Raw genomic sequence first — 20274 nt, 5'->3', positions numbered from 1 at the left:
TATTAAAGTTCATGTCGAGACGAGTATGTGGAAATTTTCATGAATGGTAATGTCGAATTTGAGGACTCAGAATTATAGTTCGTGTTGAGACGAGTCTGTGAAAATTTCTGTGACATTTTTCAGACGCTCATGCTATTTAAGTATTTATTATGAATTTTTGAGGTACGATAATAAATAAATCATGAATGGAGCAATTTCAACCGTTGCATCTCACACCGCGTAATCTGGATTGTTATATTATTATTCGATCACCACTTTTTTTTTTTTTTAGAGGGAGGGCGTCAATCCATTAAATGTCAAGGTACGCACCATTACACAATGACCCACCCCAATGAGGATACGTCAATATTGAATCATTGCCTAGGGCTACGTCAATATTGAATTATTGCCTAGACTAAGAGCCTAGATGAATGCATGTCACTATAGTAACAGACTAGATAGGATAGCAATCCAAAGACAATCATTCTTGAAAAATAAAGAAAACTAAGCTGTTTGGGAAAAATAAGACCCACAAAGAGCCCTAGACCCAAACTAATCAGCACCAAGCCCAAAATGGCCCAACCACACGGCCCAAAACTCTGAGGAGAGCATTCCAAGGCCACAAGCTGCAGAAACCCTAGCGCTGCCCCGTCCACCTTGCCGAGCACCAATCGAGCTTCACCATGCCACTCGACGACCACTGCACCGCGTCAGCGCTCACAGCATCAGGCAACGACTCCTTATTTCCTTAACGACAAAGCTGTCACGATCTCGGACTTCGGATAAAAACGGGTCCAAGAGACACGCTGGGTCCCTATCCACTTCACACCACGTCGGAGTAAAGCCGCCGTGACCCAAGCTCCCAATCATTGCGGGAAGCCCAGAACAGGTCCAGCACCGTGCGCCAGACACAAAGAAAAGGAAGCCGAGGCCTCCTACTGCCAAGAGGATACAACGTGCAACCACGTTAGAGACCCCCTCATCAGATCCCAGAGATAGTAGAGAACCACCAGTCCGGGCTGAAAGCTCCAACCCGCCGCCGCCGGGAAACCCTAGGGCAAAGCCGCGAGAGAGAGAGAGAGAGCATTGTTTTTTATTTTCCTTCCTTCAAGAAGCAAAACATTTATTATTCACCGCTTAATCTAGATCGTTGCATTTATCGCTGATTAATCTCCACCATCAGGCTTCAGATCCGTGACTCCTCTCACCCAAATCTTGATCGAAATCTTTTGACTCCGGACACTTTCCGGCGTAGCCCAGGTGGCGGAAGCAACATCTTCTCATAGCCAACCTCGCTCTGGTGTCAGTTCGTCCAATCGTTTGGCAGTGGTCACGACTTCTTCACGAAAGTTGTTCAGCACTGTGTCTTGAGAATTGTGTTCAAATTTCATGAAAATCCAACGGTTGGATCTTCCCAAATCAAGGTAAAATTAAAGATCTTCATATACAATTCTGTTTGGAGATAAAATGATGAATTGACTCCAATTCATGTTTGCATGTCCTACTCCCTTTCAAATTCTTTTCGTCTTCAGAATGGCTCGTGTTTTTCTTTGAGAGTGAGTTCAATTCATGAACTGCTCATTCCAATCTTGAGGGAATTGAAGCCATAAAACTTTTATACTTTCGGTGGCTTTTCTGCGGTTTTCATTTGCTGCAAATGAGGTATGAAACTTAGTATTATAGCCGATATGATTCGGTTTCGTGTCAAATGGATTTCGGATTATTATTTCTTTTGTTAATCTGGGTTTCCAACTCTTTATCAATTTGGTCTCTTTACTCATATATGTAATATTCTGGTCGCTGGGAGGCATAGAGGGACACGAACCTCTGATATGATCACTGGTATCATTCTAGGTAAACTATTCTTCTTAGTCAATTAATTTAGTTGCTATTGTACAGTTTGTATCGATATTGTTCTCTTTGCATTCATAGTTGCTATTTTGGGGCTTAATTATTTGTGTGTATAATTTGGTTGTATACAACAACATGCTTCCTAAGTCTGTACAAGTGTCTTCTATATATGGATAAAAAGAATTTGAAATTCTTAATTAATATATGGTCTTATTGAAAGGAAAGTCGGAGAAAATGTGGAATGCCCTTGAAATGAAAATTTTAATCATGTTAGGCCCGGTATATAATTAGGTAGGATTGTGTCTCTATTGGGTGAAAGGCTTTAAATCCTATTGGAGCTCGTGGTTTTCGAGCGGATAATAAAGTAGGGATTGTGCCTCCTTAGGGTGAAAGACCAAAACTCAATCAGGATTCCGCTTAGTACGGGGTGTCCTTGGTGGCCTTAATATGAGATTGTCCGCTTGTACGGGGAGTTATTTACTTCTTGATGGCCTTAATTCAAGAGGTATTGGGCCTAACAGGGATAAATAGGAAGAAAAAAAAAAAAAAGGAAGATACAACACTGAATACACTCTGATTGTATATTCCTGGATTATTTGAATGACAGTTGTATACTGTATCTAATGCTTGAATACGAATATGCTTGCTCTGAACTTATGATGAACATGGTTATTTGGCAGAGTTCCCACTTATATTTTGATTGTTTTAACCTGACAAGTATGTTACCAAAGTCCACAAAGAAGTTGGTATAACACTACTAAAAACAATTGCTTTTGCGACGTCTATTTTGCGACGGCAAATTGAGCTTTTGCGACGGCAAAAACTTTTCGCGACGGTAAATTGAGGTTTTTGCGACGGCAAGACAGGCGTTGCAATAGGTGGCGTCACAAAATCCAATTGCTACGGCAATTTGCCGTCGCAAATACTTTTTTGCGACGGTTTTCTCTTGCCGTTGCAAATTTATTGTTTTGCGACGGCCCATTTGCTACGGTGACTTCCGTCGCAATGTCTGTTTTAGGATAATCCATGTGGAGGTATTTGCGACGGTAACCTTGCCGTCGCAAAAAACGAATTTTTTTTTAAAAAAAAAATATGGTGAAAATTGCACCATATTTTCATTCTAAGAACATGCAAAAATGAAAACTATTATACATGCATCTAAAGTTAAACTACAAATATCCATTATAACTAAACCAATCAACAATTACAACCTCATATTAGCGAAATAAATAACTAAAGCCCATCGTGGCACATTGAATAGAATTTCTTCACAAAGATTGTGGCACCTATGTACTAGTTCAGGAAGATAAAGAATTGCAGCACCAAAGTAACTGTATGCTAGCTTATGCCTAGGAAACGTGAGCTTTTTTTTTCTAGCTTCTTTAAGCTGTTGTCTTGATGCTTTGGCAGACTCATTATCTGAATATAAGCACATGAAGTAGGTGAAATGCGTATGTAGTGAAGAAGTAACAAGATCAGAATCATAACACCAAGAAATATATACAAAAATGAGGATGAAGTACTAACCTGCTAATATCAAGCTCTTGGCTTTGGATTGCCAAAATCAACTCCAGATTCTTCACTACTGACTTGCTAATGAGCTGCCTTTTCAACTAATGGATGGTGTTCTCTGCTGCAGAAAATAAAATATGAGTGTTGCTTGTCATTAGAGAAGCGCAAATGAATAAAAAGCTACTACCCAAACATTTTTCCCATATAATTTTGAATAAAATAAGCTTTTTATTCTAGTCATTTTTATGAGCATTTATGTTCAGTTCATATAGAAAACTAGACTCTGAATACCACATTCAAAACAACCAAGTCCTTTTAACACTGTCTCAGATCGATCTACCTTACATTCGGAGATAATATCTTACAACAATTTATGGGTAAAGCCTCACCATGCAAAGTTTCTTAACCATTCTGTGATATCTGGCCTAAGTTTTCAGATACATAATGTCTTTTGTTTTGTCAAGAGACCCATGTATAACAGGTAGTTCAAAGTGAACGTAATACATATGACTAACAAACTGCACTTTATAGGCATTAAAATGATCAAAGAATATATACTTACATCTCTTCTGTTCCAAAAAATTGGACAAAATACTTCTTAGGATCAGGGACTTTCTCCCAATCTTTAGGCCTGCTAGTCTGAAAATTCAAAACCCAGAACATCTACTTCAAAGACCAATCACATTGGGGCACAAACAAAAAATTCAACAGAGTTATAATTATAAGAAAATACATTATGGCAGATGCTAATGTGATCGAGTAAGCATGAACCAACTAGCCATATGGCAGATTATAATACATCAATCTAGAAATCAATGTATCTTTCTCTTAGAAAGAGTTCGCACATCAGAGGACTTATTCCTGTATAATGCAAGATAATGTAATGTTATATGCCTACATTAAATAGAAGTAGTAACTTAAAAGAATGCAAAGTTCCAAGTACAGCAATGTAAAGACATCGTTTTCAATGATCATGAACCGTTAAACTAATGTACCTAATCTACATCCAATAGAGTTGGGACCTTGCCTCCATAAACAAGAAACCTACCACACGGTTCTGGTATACAAAGGATACTATATTACACTATAGAACCTCTCTAAAAGGAGGAATAAACTGTAAACATAAGGCTGCAGAAAAATTGATATTCCAAGTCTCTAATCAAAGTTTCCACTTAAAGGAAACTAACACTAAAAACTTGTTGATTCCATGAATGAGAAGATGGAATTGTTGTCAGATTGAGTGCACTTTCTGCCCCTTCCCTTAACTACATTGTTTAATAATTGGAAATAGTGTGTTCTGTGTATTATTTTGCTAGAACTTTACATATCACTATATAACCTTTACTATTTTTGACCACTTCATCGATCATTCACATATTAAACTTTATTTTGAAGACTGAAAATAGTAATGTTCCAATTAGTTGGATCAAATGTGAATAGAAATTTCAGAAATTATCCACCAATAAGGTTCACAGAAAGCATAAGTACATATAGATGTCCCCAATATAAACCCTCTATAAAACAGGTTTATTGAGAAAGGTCTATAACAACTGAGTGGAAAGATACAGTTGTTTTTAGGTTGTTCAGACGAGCAGACGAAAGAAATAAAAAAATCCAACCAAAAGTAGTGATTTATTTAAATAATTTCAAACTCAGAAAGCCATAGTTCCAACTCTCACTTACATTACTAAAAACCATTCAAATATGGATACTCACCTTGAGGCTTATACGAAGGGAACTAATAGATGTCTCAATTAAGCATTTTTCAGCCTCATTTTGACATATCAAAACCTGTAATAGCAATTCCATGAACAAAAGACTGATGTCAAACTCCTGGAGAAACAACCTTAACAAGCTAGGTAACAAAATTCTTTTTCCAGAATTTCCGAGTTTTATGTGTTCACTGACAATTTTAAATTCCTGTAAGCTGTAGCTTAAACTATGAAGTCTATAGATTAACTTTTCAGGTGAAGACTACATTTCGGAACCTAGCAAAAAAAGCTGTTCCTACTATATGGCATGAATACTCAAAAGTATGTTTCCACAAGAACAATATTAAAACAAAAATGGAGAGGAACTGCTCAGGATGTTTCCACTTTATTAGCTCTAACTTCCACCTTTTATATGCCTGTTTAACTCTGAAATTCTTCATCCCTACTCAGAGAATTTGTCTAAAAATGGTAAAGATATTGCTAATAAAGCTTAGGCACGAATAGGAACTATCTTTGCCAAACTTTGAAACTGATACAACAAAGTTTACATATGCTTATTTAGATTAAGTGTGGGAAAGAAAAAAGAATGCCAGTCCTTGCACAAGACAAGGCAGTAGAAACCACATATATGAAAAAAAAAAAAAAAACCATCTTTTGCAAACATAACCATTAAAGTAGGAAGGGTGGTATAAGAAAACTATGTTTTTTTACTATGTAAAGATGGTTCTCACAGGATTTAGCAGAAGTTCTGGGCTGGTCCTGCAAAATATGAACAGAAGATTACAGCCTTCCTCACAAAATAATTCAGTCATCACTTGTAAATGGCACTTTAACTTTCAATCATATATCTATCTAACAATGAGCAACTAGGTTATTCTATCAGACCTCGTTCAATCTGCACGCATACTTGCAAAAGAAGTTTATTTAGTTATTCTGAGCTCTATTATTTTAGTCTACTGCTGACCTTTAGTTAATTTAGATACCATTAGTATACAGTAGCCCTATAAAATCCAGAAGAACACTTAAATTTACGATCTGATGCATCATTAATTTAAGTTGCATGCAAGAAGAAACCCCAAATGTATAGGTCAAGTTCTGACCCCATCAAATCAAGCTCAACCTCAAACTCGTCAATGTATCGATGTCTAAGAGAAAGATACCCATCTATTTACTAAACATGAAGATAATCCAGGAGGATTGGCCACTGGTGCTCAAATTTGAATTTGTGCCCAATTAGTTTCATATCAAAATTGAACTCACAATCTAAATATTGACCTCTCATATACAACCAATTGAATTAACAGAGCCCAATCTCAAACTAAACTAAGACTATAAATATTAATATTCAACAAGAGACAAATGGAAAGAACAAAGGGATTTACCTTAGATTCCTAGAGATATTGATCTGGATTTGTTGTGTCTGGGGTGTGAGAGAGCTGTTGTTACAGTTTATTTGGTGAAGGAGGAGCTATTCGATGGAAAGGAGGAGCTCGTCAGTCTCGGTGGTATGTTCCGGCGCGCAGACCTCGTTAACGTCGACGGAGGAGCTCGTCACTGTTGGCGGTAGGTTGCGGTGCGGACCTCGTCGATCTCTGCGGTAAGTTCCAGTTCGAGGAGCTACAAAGCTTGGGGAGGGAGGGGGAGAGAGAGAGGTGTTGTTTGGGAAAAAGAGGGATAAAGAATTAGGGCTGTATTGTTGGTGGGAACTTTGGCCAAAAGTAAAAACAGGGGGAAAATAATTGGGTTAGCGCCAAGAGTAAGAGAAAAGTTTACGACGGTACGAGAAAAGTTCGTCGCAATTGATTGCAGAGTTACTACGGCAAACATTTTCCGTCGCAAATGATAAAGTTTAATCGCGACGGAAGATTTTCCGTAGCAATAGGGTCTCAATTGCGACGGCAACTGTTGCCGAAGTAAAAAGGCGAAGCAATTGCAATTTTTTTTAGTAGTGTAACTTACTATGGGGTTTACTATAAATTGTTGAGGAATCATCCGTATGTACCCTTTACCTTAGCCTCCCTGCTTCCCTTTACATATTCTCCATTTATGGATAATGAACACTAGGGGCGGCGCTCATGTGCAATTTTTGAGATCTAATTCAATTGCACTGTATTTAGAAGAGAAATCTATAGAAACTAATGGAAAAGATTGTTCTTGACATAAAGTGGGTCTGAAGGTAGAAGCCTTCTCTTCCCCTTGTAGCTGCTATGATTGCTGCAATGAATTGTCTAAGACCAAGAAAAATGTTTAAATAGTCGATGGAGTTGGAATGAAATTTCCAAGTCTTTCTGTAAACAAGGAGGAGGCCGAAAAAACCCCAATCAGGCGCGTATCTACATGAAAGGCTCCCTGGGCTGTAGTCCAAACCAAATTTGGGGGTAAATATTGCTTAGTATATGGATATATTTCTGTAATAGCTTATCTAGTAGTTCAAAAAAAAAAAAAAAAACCTGCAGCTTTTCCTGACTTTTCTCTCTGAACTTGTGAAGAAGAGTGGTTCTATTCATACCTCCAAATTTGCTATTTAGACCTCTCTTGATATTTGCAAAAAATTAATCTCTATTTTACCCCTATATAAACTGAAGGAAAAAAAAAATCAATTCAACACCGTTTGGGGGTCGTTACTTTTCGGTCACTCATAGCTTTCTTTCGCTCCTCGTATGTAGAAATCGTGCTGCTAATGAAGTATTGCCTAGTTAATTAAATCTTATTTGGGTTAGCCCTTTCAAAACCCTTTGGATTAGCTTTCTTTCTCTCCTCATATGTACAAATTGTTTGGGTCTTCTACAATTATCATTTTGATTTTCCTTTTGTCTTTTGATTGAGATTACTAATCACAATCAAGGGTTGATACTCTGGGTTTCTTAACATTAGTTATGATTGAGTGCATGTGAAATTGATGAGAGATTTTTATCAAAATCCTATAGCCATAAACATCTTGCTTCACACCAATGACGCTAATCTTGGTGAGAGAGAGAGAGAGAGAGAGAGAGAGAGAGAGAGAGAGAGAGAGAGAGAGAGAGAGAGAGAGAGAGAGAGAGAGAGAGAGAGGGGTTAGAGAACCGTAGCACATGCACATAGGTTAATTTGCAGGTATAAGTTGGAGAAGGGGAAGAAAAAAATATGGGCAAAGTTGGAAGTTTGTTGTGCAAAAATATCAAAAGAGGTCTAAATAGCAAATTTGGAGGTATGAATAGTAGGGCTGGCTTGAAATGCCAAACCTGCCGGAACCAACCGGAAACCGGCCGAACCGGAGAGTCGGCGCCGACCAAAACGGCAGCCGGAGGTGCGGTACGGTAATGCCGACCAAAGTGGACATCGCCGGCTCGGCACCGGTTCACTTAAATCAGAGGTTCGGTTTGTACCGAACCGGCCGAGTTAAGTGATTATTCCAAAATGAAAGGAATAATCCGCCTTAATACATTCCCCGGACTCGAACCTTGCACCTTCTGAGTGTAAGCACGTGCCTCATCCACTGGACCACTAGCTTTACTTGTCATAATTCATCCCCACATTAGTATTTAGAGGCTCGAAAATACATTTAAATAACATTTAAATATTTATATCCAATTCTTTCTTCTCTCTCTTCTTCATCCACAAAGTCTCGATCTTCTCTCTTCTTTATCCAGTCAAAGAACTCTCTCTTCTTTCCCAGACCTTATCAAACTTCTCTCACTCTCAGCTTCATCTATCACCACAATAGAATCAAAATTTTTCTTTATATCCTCTGGGATCCTCAACTCTGGTCTCTTTCTTCTTCGGTTCTTCCTCCTTTGTTTTTTCTTCTTTTTACTCTTCTTCCACCTCTGTAGTCTTCCTTCTTTCTGTTTCTTCTTCTTCCTCAAACTGCAATCCTCATCTCCTTCACTTGGCTTACCGATGATCGGACTTTTGAAATACCGGCCGAAACCGACCGTTAAAATCGGTAAACCGAACTTCCGGTAACCGAAAGGTCCGGCACGGTTACGGCTACGAATTTGGCGAAACCGAAGGCTTTCGGTACGGTAGCGGCTGAAGCCAAAAAATCCGGCAACCGTACCAGGGCCAGCCCTAATGAATAGAACCACCCTGTGAAGAAATCAGAACTTTAGCGAAAAAAGCTCGGGTTCATCCTTCGTTTGACTCCAACATACTATATTTCTATCTTCCTTCTTCAATGAAGGAGTCTCTATTTTCATTCTTTTTTTATATTTTCAAGCCAGATAACTATATAATTTTGATTGCAATTTGGGATACCAGATATATGATTTTGATTTTACTTTGAAATTTAATAAATTAGGTGAAATTCTTTTATATATGAATGTAGCCCACCCTATTTTCGGATTCTAGATCCGTCACGGACCCCAATGCGAGGATAAACCCGCGCTCACCGTGAACCTCAACGGAGGAGGAAGCAGGACGTCCATCCCATATCAGAAAATCCCAGCCGCCACGAAAAAACCCTAGGGGAGAAGACTTGGAGAGAGAGAACATATTTTTTCTTTGATTACGTACGAGTCTTAATTAGCTAAGATTTGTCTTACATTATAATATGAGTCACACAGTCAACATCCAAGACCAAGTTTAATACTCGATTCTAGATACGTCATTGTCCAATTTGTCGTGCATCCTTGACGAAACGTGTCCTATATTGGACTATTGGGGAAGTGTTCTTTTTGAACCCGCGAAGGAAACGAACATAACTAGGAGATAGAGACATTACTCCATAATCTTCTATCACGGCATTACTATAACACGAGACAAAGACCAACACGTACTAATTAGGAGATAAAAAGTCTATCCCCTTCTATTGTTTCGACGTTACTAGCTAGAGCATGAAAGAAGACAGAGATAGAAAAACAACCCTTCCTTCTTTCGCTTTTATTTCCTACACCATGATCGACCTGAATCAGTGTTGTTCACTTCTTTTGCCATTGGCGATTCCGTTAAGCGGCTTTGGCAGCTTGGTTACATCCAATTGACTCCGGATCATCTCGACAAGATCATATATCTCGTTGATTCTCCTCTCCATATCAAGCTTATTTTGCTTAAGATTCTCCATCAGCTTCGAAATCGTATCCTCCTTCTCCTTCACTTGGTGGACTAGACCCTGCAATTTTTTTATCTCTGATGTGTTGATGTAACATTTGCCAATCAAGAACACCAATGTCAGCCAGGCAATTTTCTCCACCGCTCTGAATTTCAGCTAGCTACTTGATTAATTTCTGGCTAGAAGAGACAACGGTCTGGGTCCGACAATTGGGAAAGTTGTAATAGTAGAAAAAAAGAAGATCAATGTAATTCGACCATTACCCTTCCAACTCTGAAAATCAGAAACTTGCCACTGTTTCACACCTACAAAGTTGCTAATGCCTAGAAAATGTTATTCAAAGCTCTGCTTCTCTTCCTCCTCTTCCGATTTTGCCAATCCAGGGACACCATAACATGGAACCAAGAACAACTGAAGGATGATGGTGGAGTTTTAGTGTCCAAACAGAGCAAGTTCGAATTGGGTTTCTTCAGCCCCGGAAATTCTAGCAACCGGTATGTTGGAATTTGGTATTCTCAGACTAGAGTATCTGAAAAAACAGTGGTGTGGGTTGCAAACAGGAACAATCCCATCAATGATACCTCTGGTGTGCTCAAAATAAACAGGTATGGAGAACTAGTCCTTTATGCTTATAACATGGAGAGCACTCCTATTTGGTCTACTAATGTGTCGCGGTCGGTTCAAAATGTTAACACAAGCACTTTATGTGCACAGCTTTTAGATACAGGAAATCTAGTTGTGTTCCAGGATGATAATAATGAAAACTTTTTATGGCAAAGTTTTGATCATCCCACAGATACTTTAATTCCAGGTATGAAAGTTGGGGTGAATTGGAAAACTGGGCAAGAATGGGTTTTAGCATCTTGGAAGTCACAAGATGACCCTGCAATTGGGGACTCTACCTTAAGGCTCTATCCAAATCAGATTGCATCCCCCGAATTTTTTTTGTACAAGGGTTTGAGTAAGTATTGGCGAAGTCCAGGGCCATCGCCTAGTGTGGTCACTAATCAAGAGGAAACTTATTATCTCATGGATGACACCAATGCAATTACAAGAGCAACAGTGACTGATTCTGCGCACGAGCGCTTTACATGGGATGATGGTGGCCTTCAATGGAAGGAAGAATACTCTGAACCGAAGTCCCTGTGTGACTGGTATGGACAGTGTGGTGCCAACAGCAAATGTAGCCCTGACAACATTAATGCTATGCTGTTTTGGTGTGATTGTTTACCAGGGTATGTGCCTAATTCTATAAGTGATTGGAATCAGAAAAATGGGTCAGGTGGATGTGTGAGTAATCGACCTGGTTTGTTGAAGTGTGGTGATGGAGACGGGTTTGTGAAGGTGGCAAGAGTTAAATATCCAGACACATCGATAGCAGCATCGTTAAAATCAGGAATGAGTGACAAAGAGTGCCTAAGAAATTGTTCTTGCACTGCATATTTGAGCACTGAAAATGATGGGACTGTTGATTGCTTGACATGGTATGATGACTTGATGGACATTTTAGTGTACACAGAGATTGGACAAGATCTCTACGTTCGTGTGAATGCAACCGTGTTAGGTACTAATCTGCTTGCAATTGAAGCAAACTTAACTAACTACATATAAGTGTTGAATGTCAAAATTACTTGTTTTTTTATGTCATTGTTTACTAATCATTTGTCACCCTCTTATGTAGCGGAAAATGGCGGAAGATCAGAAGGTTTCTTGGAAAGGAGGGGTATGCTGGCTATTCCAATACTGTCTGCTGTGCTAGCATTGGTACTAATCATTATGCTTGCATGTTGGTGGCGTAAGAAGAACAGGAACACAAAAGGTGAAAGACGTCGACATTCTCATCTATTTTAATTAACTAGTTAAACTGCTTTAGTTGTTATGAGCTGGTAATACTTGTTCCATCTATAAATCACATGAAAGAACTTCAACAAGATCATCTGCATCTTGAAAACATGGACTAAAGTGATGATCTTATGCAGTTAGAACAGCGAGGATAAAATGATGTCGAGAATTATTGTTTATTGTTTAGGCATAGACTTTGGGGAGGCAGAGGAGCTTGTGGAAACCCAGAGACATCCTGAATTGCAATTTTTCGATCTTGACACAATAACAGCAGCCACAGACCACTTCTCTCGTGTCAATGAACTTGGCCATGGTGGTTTTGGCTCTGTTTATAAGGTATAGCAACAAATTTCTACACATTTCTAGGCTCTAAAAATCTCTTTTTGTTCTGGCTATGTTAGGTTCTGGCATGGCTGTTTCTTTCACTATTCTTAATTAATTAATCAACAGTTTAGTTGCTCCTTAAAGGTATTGACTATGTGAAAGATTGATATTGATATTGGACATAACTTCAGGGTCAGCTACCAAATGAACAGAAAGTTGCTGTGAAAAGATTGTCCAAAACTTCAGGGCAAGGGATTGAAGAATTTAAGAATGAAGTTGCACTTATAGCAAGACTTCAACACAGGAACCTTGTCAAACTTTTAGGCTGTTGTATAAAGGGAGAAGAAAGGATGTTAGTGCTAGAATACATGCCTAACAAAAGCTTGAACTCCTTTCTTTTTGGTACGTGTAGATGAAATAATGATTGGTTCAAGCCATTTCTCAAATATAAAGAATATCTTTGAAGCTTCTTTACTAAAGAGTACCATTTGCATTTTGATGTAGATGACACAAGACGGTCCTTCTTGGATTGGGAAAAGCGCTTTGAAATTATCAACGGGATTGCTCGTGGGATTCTGTATCTTCACCAAGACTCAAGATTGAGGATCATCCATAGAGATCTGAAAACTAGTAATATTCTTCTAGATGCTAAGATGAACCCAAGAATTTCTGATTTTGGCATGGCTAGAATATTCCACGGAGACCAACTGCAAGATAAGACAAGGCGAATTGTTGGAACATAGTAAGAATAATAAATAACACATTTAATATCTTGATTATGCCATTCTTTTGCTATGACATTCTACGTTGTTTATACGCAGTGGCTACATGTCACCAGAGTACGCAGTATTTGGGAGATTTTCCACGAAATCTGATGTATTTAGTTTTGGGATCATAATGTTGGAGATTGTAAGTGGCCGGAAAAACAATGGTTCTGATCTAGAGGATCCTTCCATGAACTTGATAGGACGTGTAAGCAAAACATATTTTTCTAACATTTTATCCCTTAGTATTCATTTGTTTTTAAACTAAATTTCAACTGCAGGTTTGGGAGCTCTGGGGAGAAGGCAGAGCCTTAGATATTGTTGATTTGACACTGAAGTCATATCAGCCTAATGAAGTCATGAGATGCATACAAGTGGCGCTCTTGTGTGTACAAGAAGATTCAAAGGACCGACCTTCCATGTCAGCCATTGTTTTCATGTTGAGTGGTGAAGCATCTCCTCCATTGCCTAAGCATCCGGCATTTGTTTACAGAAGAGATTCCGGCGCTGATGGTGATCCATTACATGCAAACGGATCTGATTCTATAAATGACTTGACAATAACTACAATGGAAGCTCGATAATGATGCAAAACTTAAAATTCTGACGATATGTACCGGTGTTTATTTAATTAATTTTTCATCAGAATTTTCTGTTTTTAATTTCCTATCCATTTTCTATCTGTTTCTGCAAACACCAGATATGATTATCTAATCCAGTTCCTAATATCAATCTATTCCAGACAAGGGGTACCAAACGTGGCCAATCTGCATTTAAAGATGGAAAAAACATTTAAGTCAGAATTTAATGGTAGAAGGAAACCACTAGCATTGGACGGATCAGCTGATCAAAGATAGGATTACTTGTGCTAGACTTTCCTAATTTATTTTTGGTTTCCAAGTTTGTTAAGGAAAGTATAATTTCCTGGGAGAGACAGACTTTTGTCCTAGTATGAATCATATAAATTACGTGCCTGCCTCTGGGTAATTTAGTTGTATTCGTGCGTGGTGTGAGATTGTGTAGTGCTAGCAGTCTTCTGGTGCTTAATTTTTCACTGAATTGCTGGCAAGCTTTTCACTGAACAGTCTATGGCAAACTTTAACAGAATCAATACTGCTCTGCTTCTTCTCTGTTCACTGATCTGTTTCCTACAAGGAGTTACGTCAATTGGTATCAACTATGGCCAACTTGGCGACAAGTTGGCCATCAAAAAAAAAAAAACTTGGCGACAAGTTGCTAACGCCACAGCAAGTTCTGAACCTATTAAGCTCCAATAAAATCACAAAAAACATGAATTTATGACACAAATCCTCAAATACTAGCAGAGCATTTGCAAATTCCGGCATTGAGCTAATTGTAACAATTGAAAACGTCGCCGGGCGAATTAACCAACCCCCAAGCAGCCTTTCTCTGGGTTAGCAATAAATATCTCGTTGACAAAAAATGTATCCCTTCCCCTTCTATTTTATTCTATGATACGGAAATAAAAAAAAATAAAAATGAAAAAAAGGCTAGCTATTCAAAGACATTGAATATGTTATATATAACTTATCACTTATGACTAATCAAATTACATTTGATAAAATAGTCATGCCATGTCTATAGTATATTGAAAGAGTGGCATTTTAATCATCGAACATCCACATTGGTTATTGTTAAGTCGTTTATTGAACATAATCCAATTGTAAGGGATGGAATATTACTGCATGCACTTTTCCTAAAAACAAATGCAGGCTGCTTAGGAGTTGAAAGAGATGCTTCACCACTCAACATGAAAACAGCAGCTGACATGGTAGGCCGGTCCTTTGAATCTTCTTGCACACATAAGAGCCCAACTTGAATGCATCTCAAGACTTCATCTGGTTGATATAACTCTAGTGATGAATCCATAATTTCTAAAGCTCTGTCTTCACCCCACATCTGCCAAACCTATAGTTCAAAGAATCAATTAACTAAAGGGATGAATAGGCAAGTAATAAAGCCAGCAAAACTTGTGTTGCTTACATTTCCTATCAAGTTCATGGAATGATCCTCCCAATAAGAACCAGAGTTTTTCTTGCCGCTTATGATCTCCAATATTATGATCCCGAAGCTAAAGACATCCGATTTTGTTGAATATCTACCAAAAACTGCATACTCTGGTGACATATACCCACTGCATATAACAACATAAATTCACATTAGAGCCAAGAATAGTAAAATAAACATTGAATGGTGATACCAATTCTTTTGAATGCATGTTTGTCTGCAACTCTACATGTGAGATTCTCACTATGTTCCAACAACTCTGGCTGTCTTATCCTGCAATTGGTCCCATAAAATATTCTTGCCATGCCAAAATCTGAAATTTTTGGGTTCATCTCAGCATCTAGAAGAATATTGCTGGTTTTTAGATCCCTATGGATAATTCTAACTCTCGAGTCCTGGTGAAGATAAAGAATCCCACGAGCAATCCCATTGATGATTTCAAAGCGCTTTTTCCAATCCAAAGAGGACCTTCTTGTGTCATCTGCATCAAATATTTGGATTTTATATAAATAAATGCTGGACGGTATATATACTTCTGTTATGTTAGAAATGGCATAAACAATTGATCTTTCCTCTGGATGTACCAAAAAGAAAGAAGTCCAAGCTTTTGTTCGACAAGTATTCAAGGACCAACATCTTTTCTTCTCCCGCTATGCAACAACCCAAAAGTTTCACAAGGTTCCTGTGTTGAAGTCTTTCTATAAGCACAACTTCATTTTTGAATTCTTCAATCCCTTGCCCTGAAGTTTTGGACAATCTTTTCACAGCAATCTCCTGTCCATTTGGTAACTGGCCCTGAAATTGTGATTAGGCAGTAAGTTTCACATAATGAAAGTACTCAAAGTAGCAATGCAATTGCTACTATTTGAAGATAAAAGTGAAGGAAGCAATCAAATCCTCAAAGAAATAAAACATAAGTACTTTCTTACTATTTAAACAGAAATGCTACAAATGATCAAATTTTGAGGACATCTAATTTGGGACTTGCCTTATAAACAGATCCAAAACCACCTTCCCCGAGTTTATTTCCAGAATGGAAGTTGCCTGTGGCTACAATTATTGTGCTCAGAGAGAAAAATTGCAGATCAGGGTGTTTCCTAGCTTTTCCAAGTTCATCCGCCACTGCAAAGTCTTCATCAACACAAACAGAAAATTGTTGGAATCATTTTCTCCACACTATACTAACCCCATTAGAAAAACAAGTTCAAAATGCTTGTGCATGAGGGATATGGATCTTGTTTTATAGACTGCACCAGCGTTATCACCAATGCCATCCTTCACTGTGTTGGTATTTAGTAGACCAAAAGTCGAAATTCATTTGTTTCTTGATCATGGAATATTATACATACTTCCACTTTGCCTGAACTAGAAAAGACAAAAAATTCTATACCTTTTGTTTTCCTTCTTTTCTTAAGCCACCAACAGCCAAACACAGGGATTAGTACCAGCACCAGCAGACCAGACAATATTGGAATAGCCAGCATGCCCCTCCTTTCCAAAAAACCTTCTGATTTTCTGGAATACATAGCTACGGATGAATACAAGAAGGTATTAGAAAACAATGATAAAGAGAACTTACATGGATAAGTAAACCATTATAGTAACTTTCATAGTTTCTTCTGTTCTGTAAATAGAAAACTGACATTATTTAAGGGGTAAAAAAATCACTAGACCTACTCAAATTACTAATAAATTCAGAATCTTCAAATTACTTTTAACTCTTCTAAACACTCACAACAGTTGTACAGATGAAGTTCCTCATGCACAATCATGTTTGCTGGATTAGAAATGACATTATCATCAACCCAAAAAACAAAGTGAAATACATAATTTTCCGAAAGAATTTGCTTCATTTGCAAGCAAAGTATATTACCTAACTCAATTTCATCCACACGAACATATAGAACTTGTCCTCCATCCGTGTGCTTCACAATATCCAACAGCTCACCATACCATGTCAAGCAATCAATGCGCCCTTTATTATTGATGCTCATACATGCTGTGCAAGAACAATTTCTCAAACATTCCTGCTTTCACTCTTTGGCACTCATACCAGTATCCAGTCGTGCTACTACTGTCGATGTGTCTGGAGCTTTCACCCTTGCCACCTCTAAAAACCCATCTCTAACTCCACACTTTGACACTCCAACTCGCTTACTCAGACACCCCTCTGACCCATCATTCTGATTCCAGTCATTTATAGATTTAGGTTCATACCCTGGTAAACACTCACACTCAAACATATTAATTATGTCAGGGTTACATTCACTATAGGCACCACATTGTCCATACAAGTCACAACGGTATTTCGGTGCAGCCCATAGTTCCTTCCATTGATGGTCACCATCATTCCATGTCAAATGCTGCAATAACCCAGAATCATTCACAACCATTCTAAATTTTATAGTGGAGTTATCACTAGATTGTAGGTAATACGTTTCATCATTATTACTAACAAAACTGCGCCAAGGCCCAGGATCACCTCTCCAAACCCTAGTAGTTAAACCCTTGAACAGAAAATATTGTAGCATAGCCGTCTGGTTCCAATAAAGCCTATGGCTATAGTCCCCAGTTCCAGGGTCATCTTGTGACTTCCATGATGTTAAAAACCACTCTAAACCAGTTTTCCAACTCACCCCAAGTTTCATACCAGGGATTAGAGTATCTGTAGGATAATCAAAACTCTGCCACATAATAAAGCTTTCACTTTCACCATCCTGGGTCAGAACTAGGTTTCCTGTATCTAAAAGTTGTGCAGATAAGGGGTTTGTGTTTATGACTGACTGAGACATATTTGCAGACCATATAGGAATATTCTCCATATTGTGAGCATAAATGACTAGTTTTCCATACCTGTTTATTGTGAGAACACCTGATGTATCATTGATGGGGTTGTTTCTGTTTGCCACCCACACCACTGTTTGGTCAGATATCTGAGACATGGAATACCAAATTCCAACATAGCGGTAGCTAGAGTTTCTGGGGCTGAAGAAACCCAATTCGAAGTTGTTTCCTTTGGACACTAAAAGGTCACCATCTTTTACTTGCTCTTCGTTCCATGTTATGGTGTCCTTGGAAGTGGACAGTTGGAAAAGGAGGATGAGAAGCAGAGCTTTCAGTAACATTTTCTGGAGATTTGCAGGTATGAAAAACTCAAATGTAGTTTAAATTTCAGTCCAAGTTCTTTTATGTGGATTGGTGTGTACACATCGATATTGTTTGAACTGGTTGACAGTTTTGTTTATGGTTGTAATTTAGTCTTAAGGGCGTCTGGTAGTTTTTTTTTCTTCCAATATAGACTTTGATTAATCAAGGATATTTGTGTTGAAAATTTGACAAAGAAATGATTACTGAAAGACCAACTTGAGCAGAAAGATAAAGTTTTAGTTTAACGTATACTAACTCTTTAGACTTATCAGAACATTGTAGACTTGTAGTCTTCATCTGGAAGGAAGGGGCTATATAGCTACGCAAAAGTCCAATCTAGCTTTCGTCTTTGGTTGGCCTTAGACTTTGAGTAACTTACTCAGAAATTTACTTCTCTGGGGGGTGATTATGTAAACTAAAGATTAACGAATTCTTTCTTCAATGATTCTGATATTTTATTGTGGTTTTGAAGATTTTTTTTTAAGGTTGTGTGATGCAGAGGACCCTGTCAGGAGGTTATCTGGACTCTACAACCAGTTTATTTTTATGAAATGGTTCTCTTTAGTCTCTCCACATTTTTTGCACCGCAATTTTTAATTCTTCATTGTGTCAAACTTCAGAAAGCAGTTCACAACTCACAAGATTATTTGGTTCATCTTCATTGTCAAGTACCTTTCCGTCTGTGTGTGTATGTGGAGATGGAGTAGGCTGTCTATCATTTGGTACATAGACAGCTGAGTTTTCAACTGGTTAAGTAGTTATCAATGCCAAAACAATTCATAAACATTTAAGATAAACATATACCAGGAAGAATAGTGGTCAGTATGCAGAAAGTTCAGGTCCTTGCACAAAGAAATATTCTATTCTTGGTCCAATTTTGCTAGCAAGCCTGAAATGAAATGAAAGGACTAATGACATTGTTTATAGTTTATAAACCAACTTGATCACATGTTTAACATCTCATAAATTTAAGTGAAAGACAATTGATACAGAGTCTAGATCAACTGTTGCCGAGTACTTTGCTTTTGTTCCTTCTCTTCCCATTTTGCAGATCCTTAGGCACCATAGGACCAAACCAGTATGTCAAGGATGGGGACACCATAGTATCTAAAGAAATAAAGTTTGAGTTAGGCTTCTTCAGCCCAGGAAACTCTAGTTACCGGTATGTTGGAATTTGGTACGCTAAAGTACCTCAAAAACCAGTGGTATGGGTGGCAAACAGAGAGAAGCCAATTACTGATTCTTCTGGTGTACTCAAAATAAACAGGAATGGAAGCCTGGTACTTTTTGCTGACAATAAGGAGAACTTGGTAATATGGTCAACAAAGATATCAGGCAAAACCAATAGTAGTAGTACTTCAGTTCAGCTTTTGGATACAGGAAACTTGGTTTTGGTCCAAGGTGAAAATAGAGAAGATGTATTATGGCAAAGCTTTGATTATCCTACAGATACTATGCTTCCAGGAATGAAACTTGGGTTAAATCGGGAGGTCCAGCTGAACAGCTTCTTAACATCCTGGAAGTCACAAGATGACCCAGGAACTGGGGACTTTTCATATAGGCTAAACACTACTGGCTCTCCAGAATTCTTTTTGTACAATGGTTCAACTCGGTATTGGCGAAGTGGTTCATGGCCATGGCGAAATATATCAGTCTCCACAAGTCACTCAAATCCTTTCATTTTTGTCAATAATCAAGTTGATGTTGAAGGAATATCGATTTAGTGTGCCTTATCAAACTAGGAGTAGCAATAGGAGAGAATGTTCTAGATTTCCCAATCCTACACGGATTGGTATTCCTTGTAACATTAGAACTAGTACTTTGTAATCCCTATATATAGGGCTCCTATTCTCAATAATAATATACACATCTCTCTCCACAATTCTCTCTCGAATCTATTTTACTTAAACACGTTATCAGCATGACTCTAGCCACAAAAATCGAAACCAACTATTCTGCCTACCTGCGTGCCTACTGCCCCAGCAGCCCCTAGCCCGAGCTAGCCAAACCTTCGCTGCAGCCTGCTCCTTGAGCGCCCAGCGCTACGCGCCCCTGCGCTCCGTGCTGCCCACCTACGCACCCGTGC

The 20274-nt window shown here is 38.3% G+C and overlaps 2 protein-coding genes, 1 long non-coding RNA gene and 1 pseudogene across 5 annotated transcripts; 2 read left to right on the top strand and 2 right to left on the bottom strand.

Annotated features, from left to right (window-relative positions):
* Positions 1-2586: 2586 nt before the first annotated feature.
* Positions 2587-7000, bottom strand: LOC133729791 (uncharacterized). Of its 2 annotated transcripts, none has more exons than XR_009856507.1 (6): positions 6437-7000; positions 5786-5813; positions 5059-5133; positions 3905-4203; positions 3358-3463; positions 2587-3249 (listed from the first exon to the last, which is right to left on the bottom strand). It is a non-coding gene; the product is annotated as an uncharacterized LOC133729791 (long non-coding RNA). The 2 variants fall into 2 exon arrangements; XR_009856506.1 differs by having other exon boundaries at positions 2591-3249; positions 3905-3981.
* Positions 7001-9788: 2788 nt separating this feature from the next.
* On the top strand, positions 9789-13675 carry LOC133729783 (cysteine-rich receptor-like protein kinase 44). Of its 2 annotated transcripts, XM_062157363.1 has the most exons (8): positions 10554-10688; positions 10880-11647; positions 11765-11902; positions 12113-12261; positions 12441-12651; positions 12754-12991; positions 13071-13221; positions 13295-13675. In XM_062157363.1, exons 2-8 carry the CDS (start codon positions 10897-10899, stop codon positions 13595-13597), a joined length of 1941 nt encoding a protein of 646 aa, XP_062013347.1. In that variant the 5' UTR covers positions 10554-10688; positions 10880-10896; the 3' UTR covers positions 13598-13675. The 2 variants fall into 2 exon arrangements, with proteins under 2 accessions (XP_062013346.1, XP_062013347.1); XM_062157362.1 differs by having other exon boundaries at positions 9789-11647.
* Positions 13676-14523: 848 nt separating this feature from the next.
* LOC133729782 (G-type lectin S-receptor-like serine/threonine-protein kinase At1g11410) lies at positions 14524-18252 on the bottom strand (annotated as a pseudogene).
* A 760-nt stretch (positions 18253-19012) lies between these two features.
* On the top strand, positions 19013-20074 carry LOC133731416 (G-type lectin S-receptor-like serine/threonine-protein kinase At4g27290). Its single transcript, XM_062158793.1, has 2 exons — positions 19013-19027; positions 19181-20074. The coding sequence occupies exons 1-2, from the start codon at positions 19013-19015 to the stop codon at positions 19910-19912; spliced, it is 747 nt and encodes a 248-aa protein (XP_062014777.1). The 3' UTR covers positions 19913-20074.
* Positions 20075-20274: the final 200 nt, after the last annotated feature.

Source organism: Rosa rugosa, chromosome 2, assembly GCF_958449725.1.
Source record: "Rosa rugosa chromosome 2, drRosRugo1.1, whole genome shotgun sequence".
Taxonomy (NCBI): Eukaryota; Viridiplantae; Streptophyta; class Magnoliopsida; order Rosales; family Rosaceae; genus Rosa; species Rosa rugosa.
This window is presented reverse-complemented; position numbering and strand designations above follow the sequence as displayed.

Coding starts and splice junctions, on each gene's coding strand:
- LOC133729783 (XM_062157362.1), top strand. CDS start 10,414: ATGTTATTCAAAGCTCTGCTTCTCTTCCTCCTCTTCCGATTTTGCCAA. Junction 11,648..11,764: donor TGTGAATGCAACCGTGTTAG/GTACTAATCTGC, acceptor CCTCTTATGTAG/CGGAAAATGGCGGAAGATCA. Junction 12,262..12,440: donor GTTTTGGCTCTGTTTATAAG/GTATAGCAACAA, acceptor ACATAACTTCAG/GGTCAGCTACCAAATGAACA.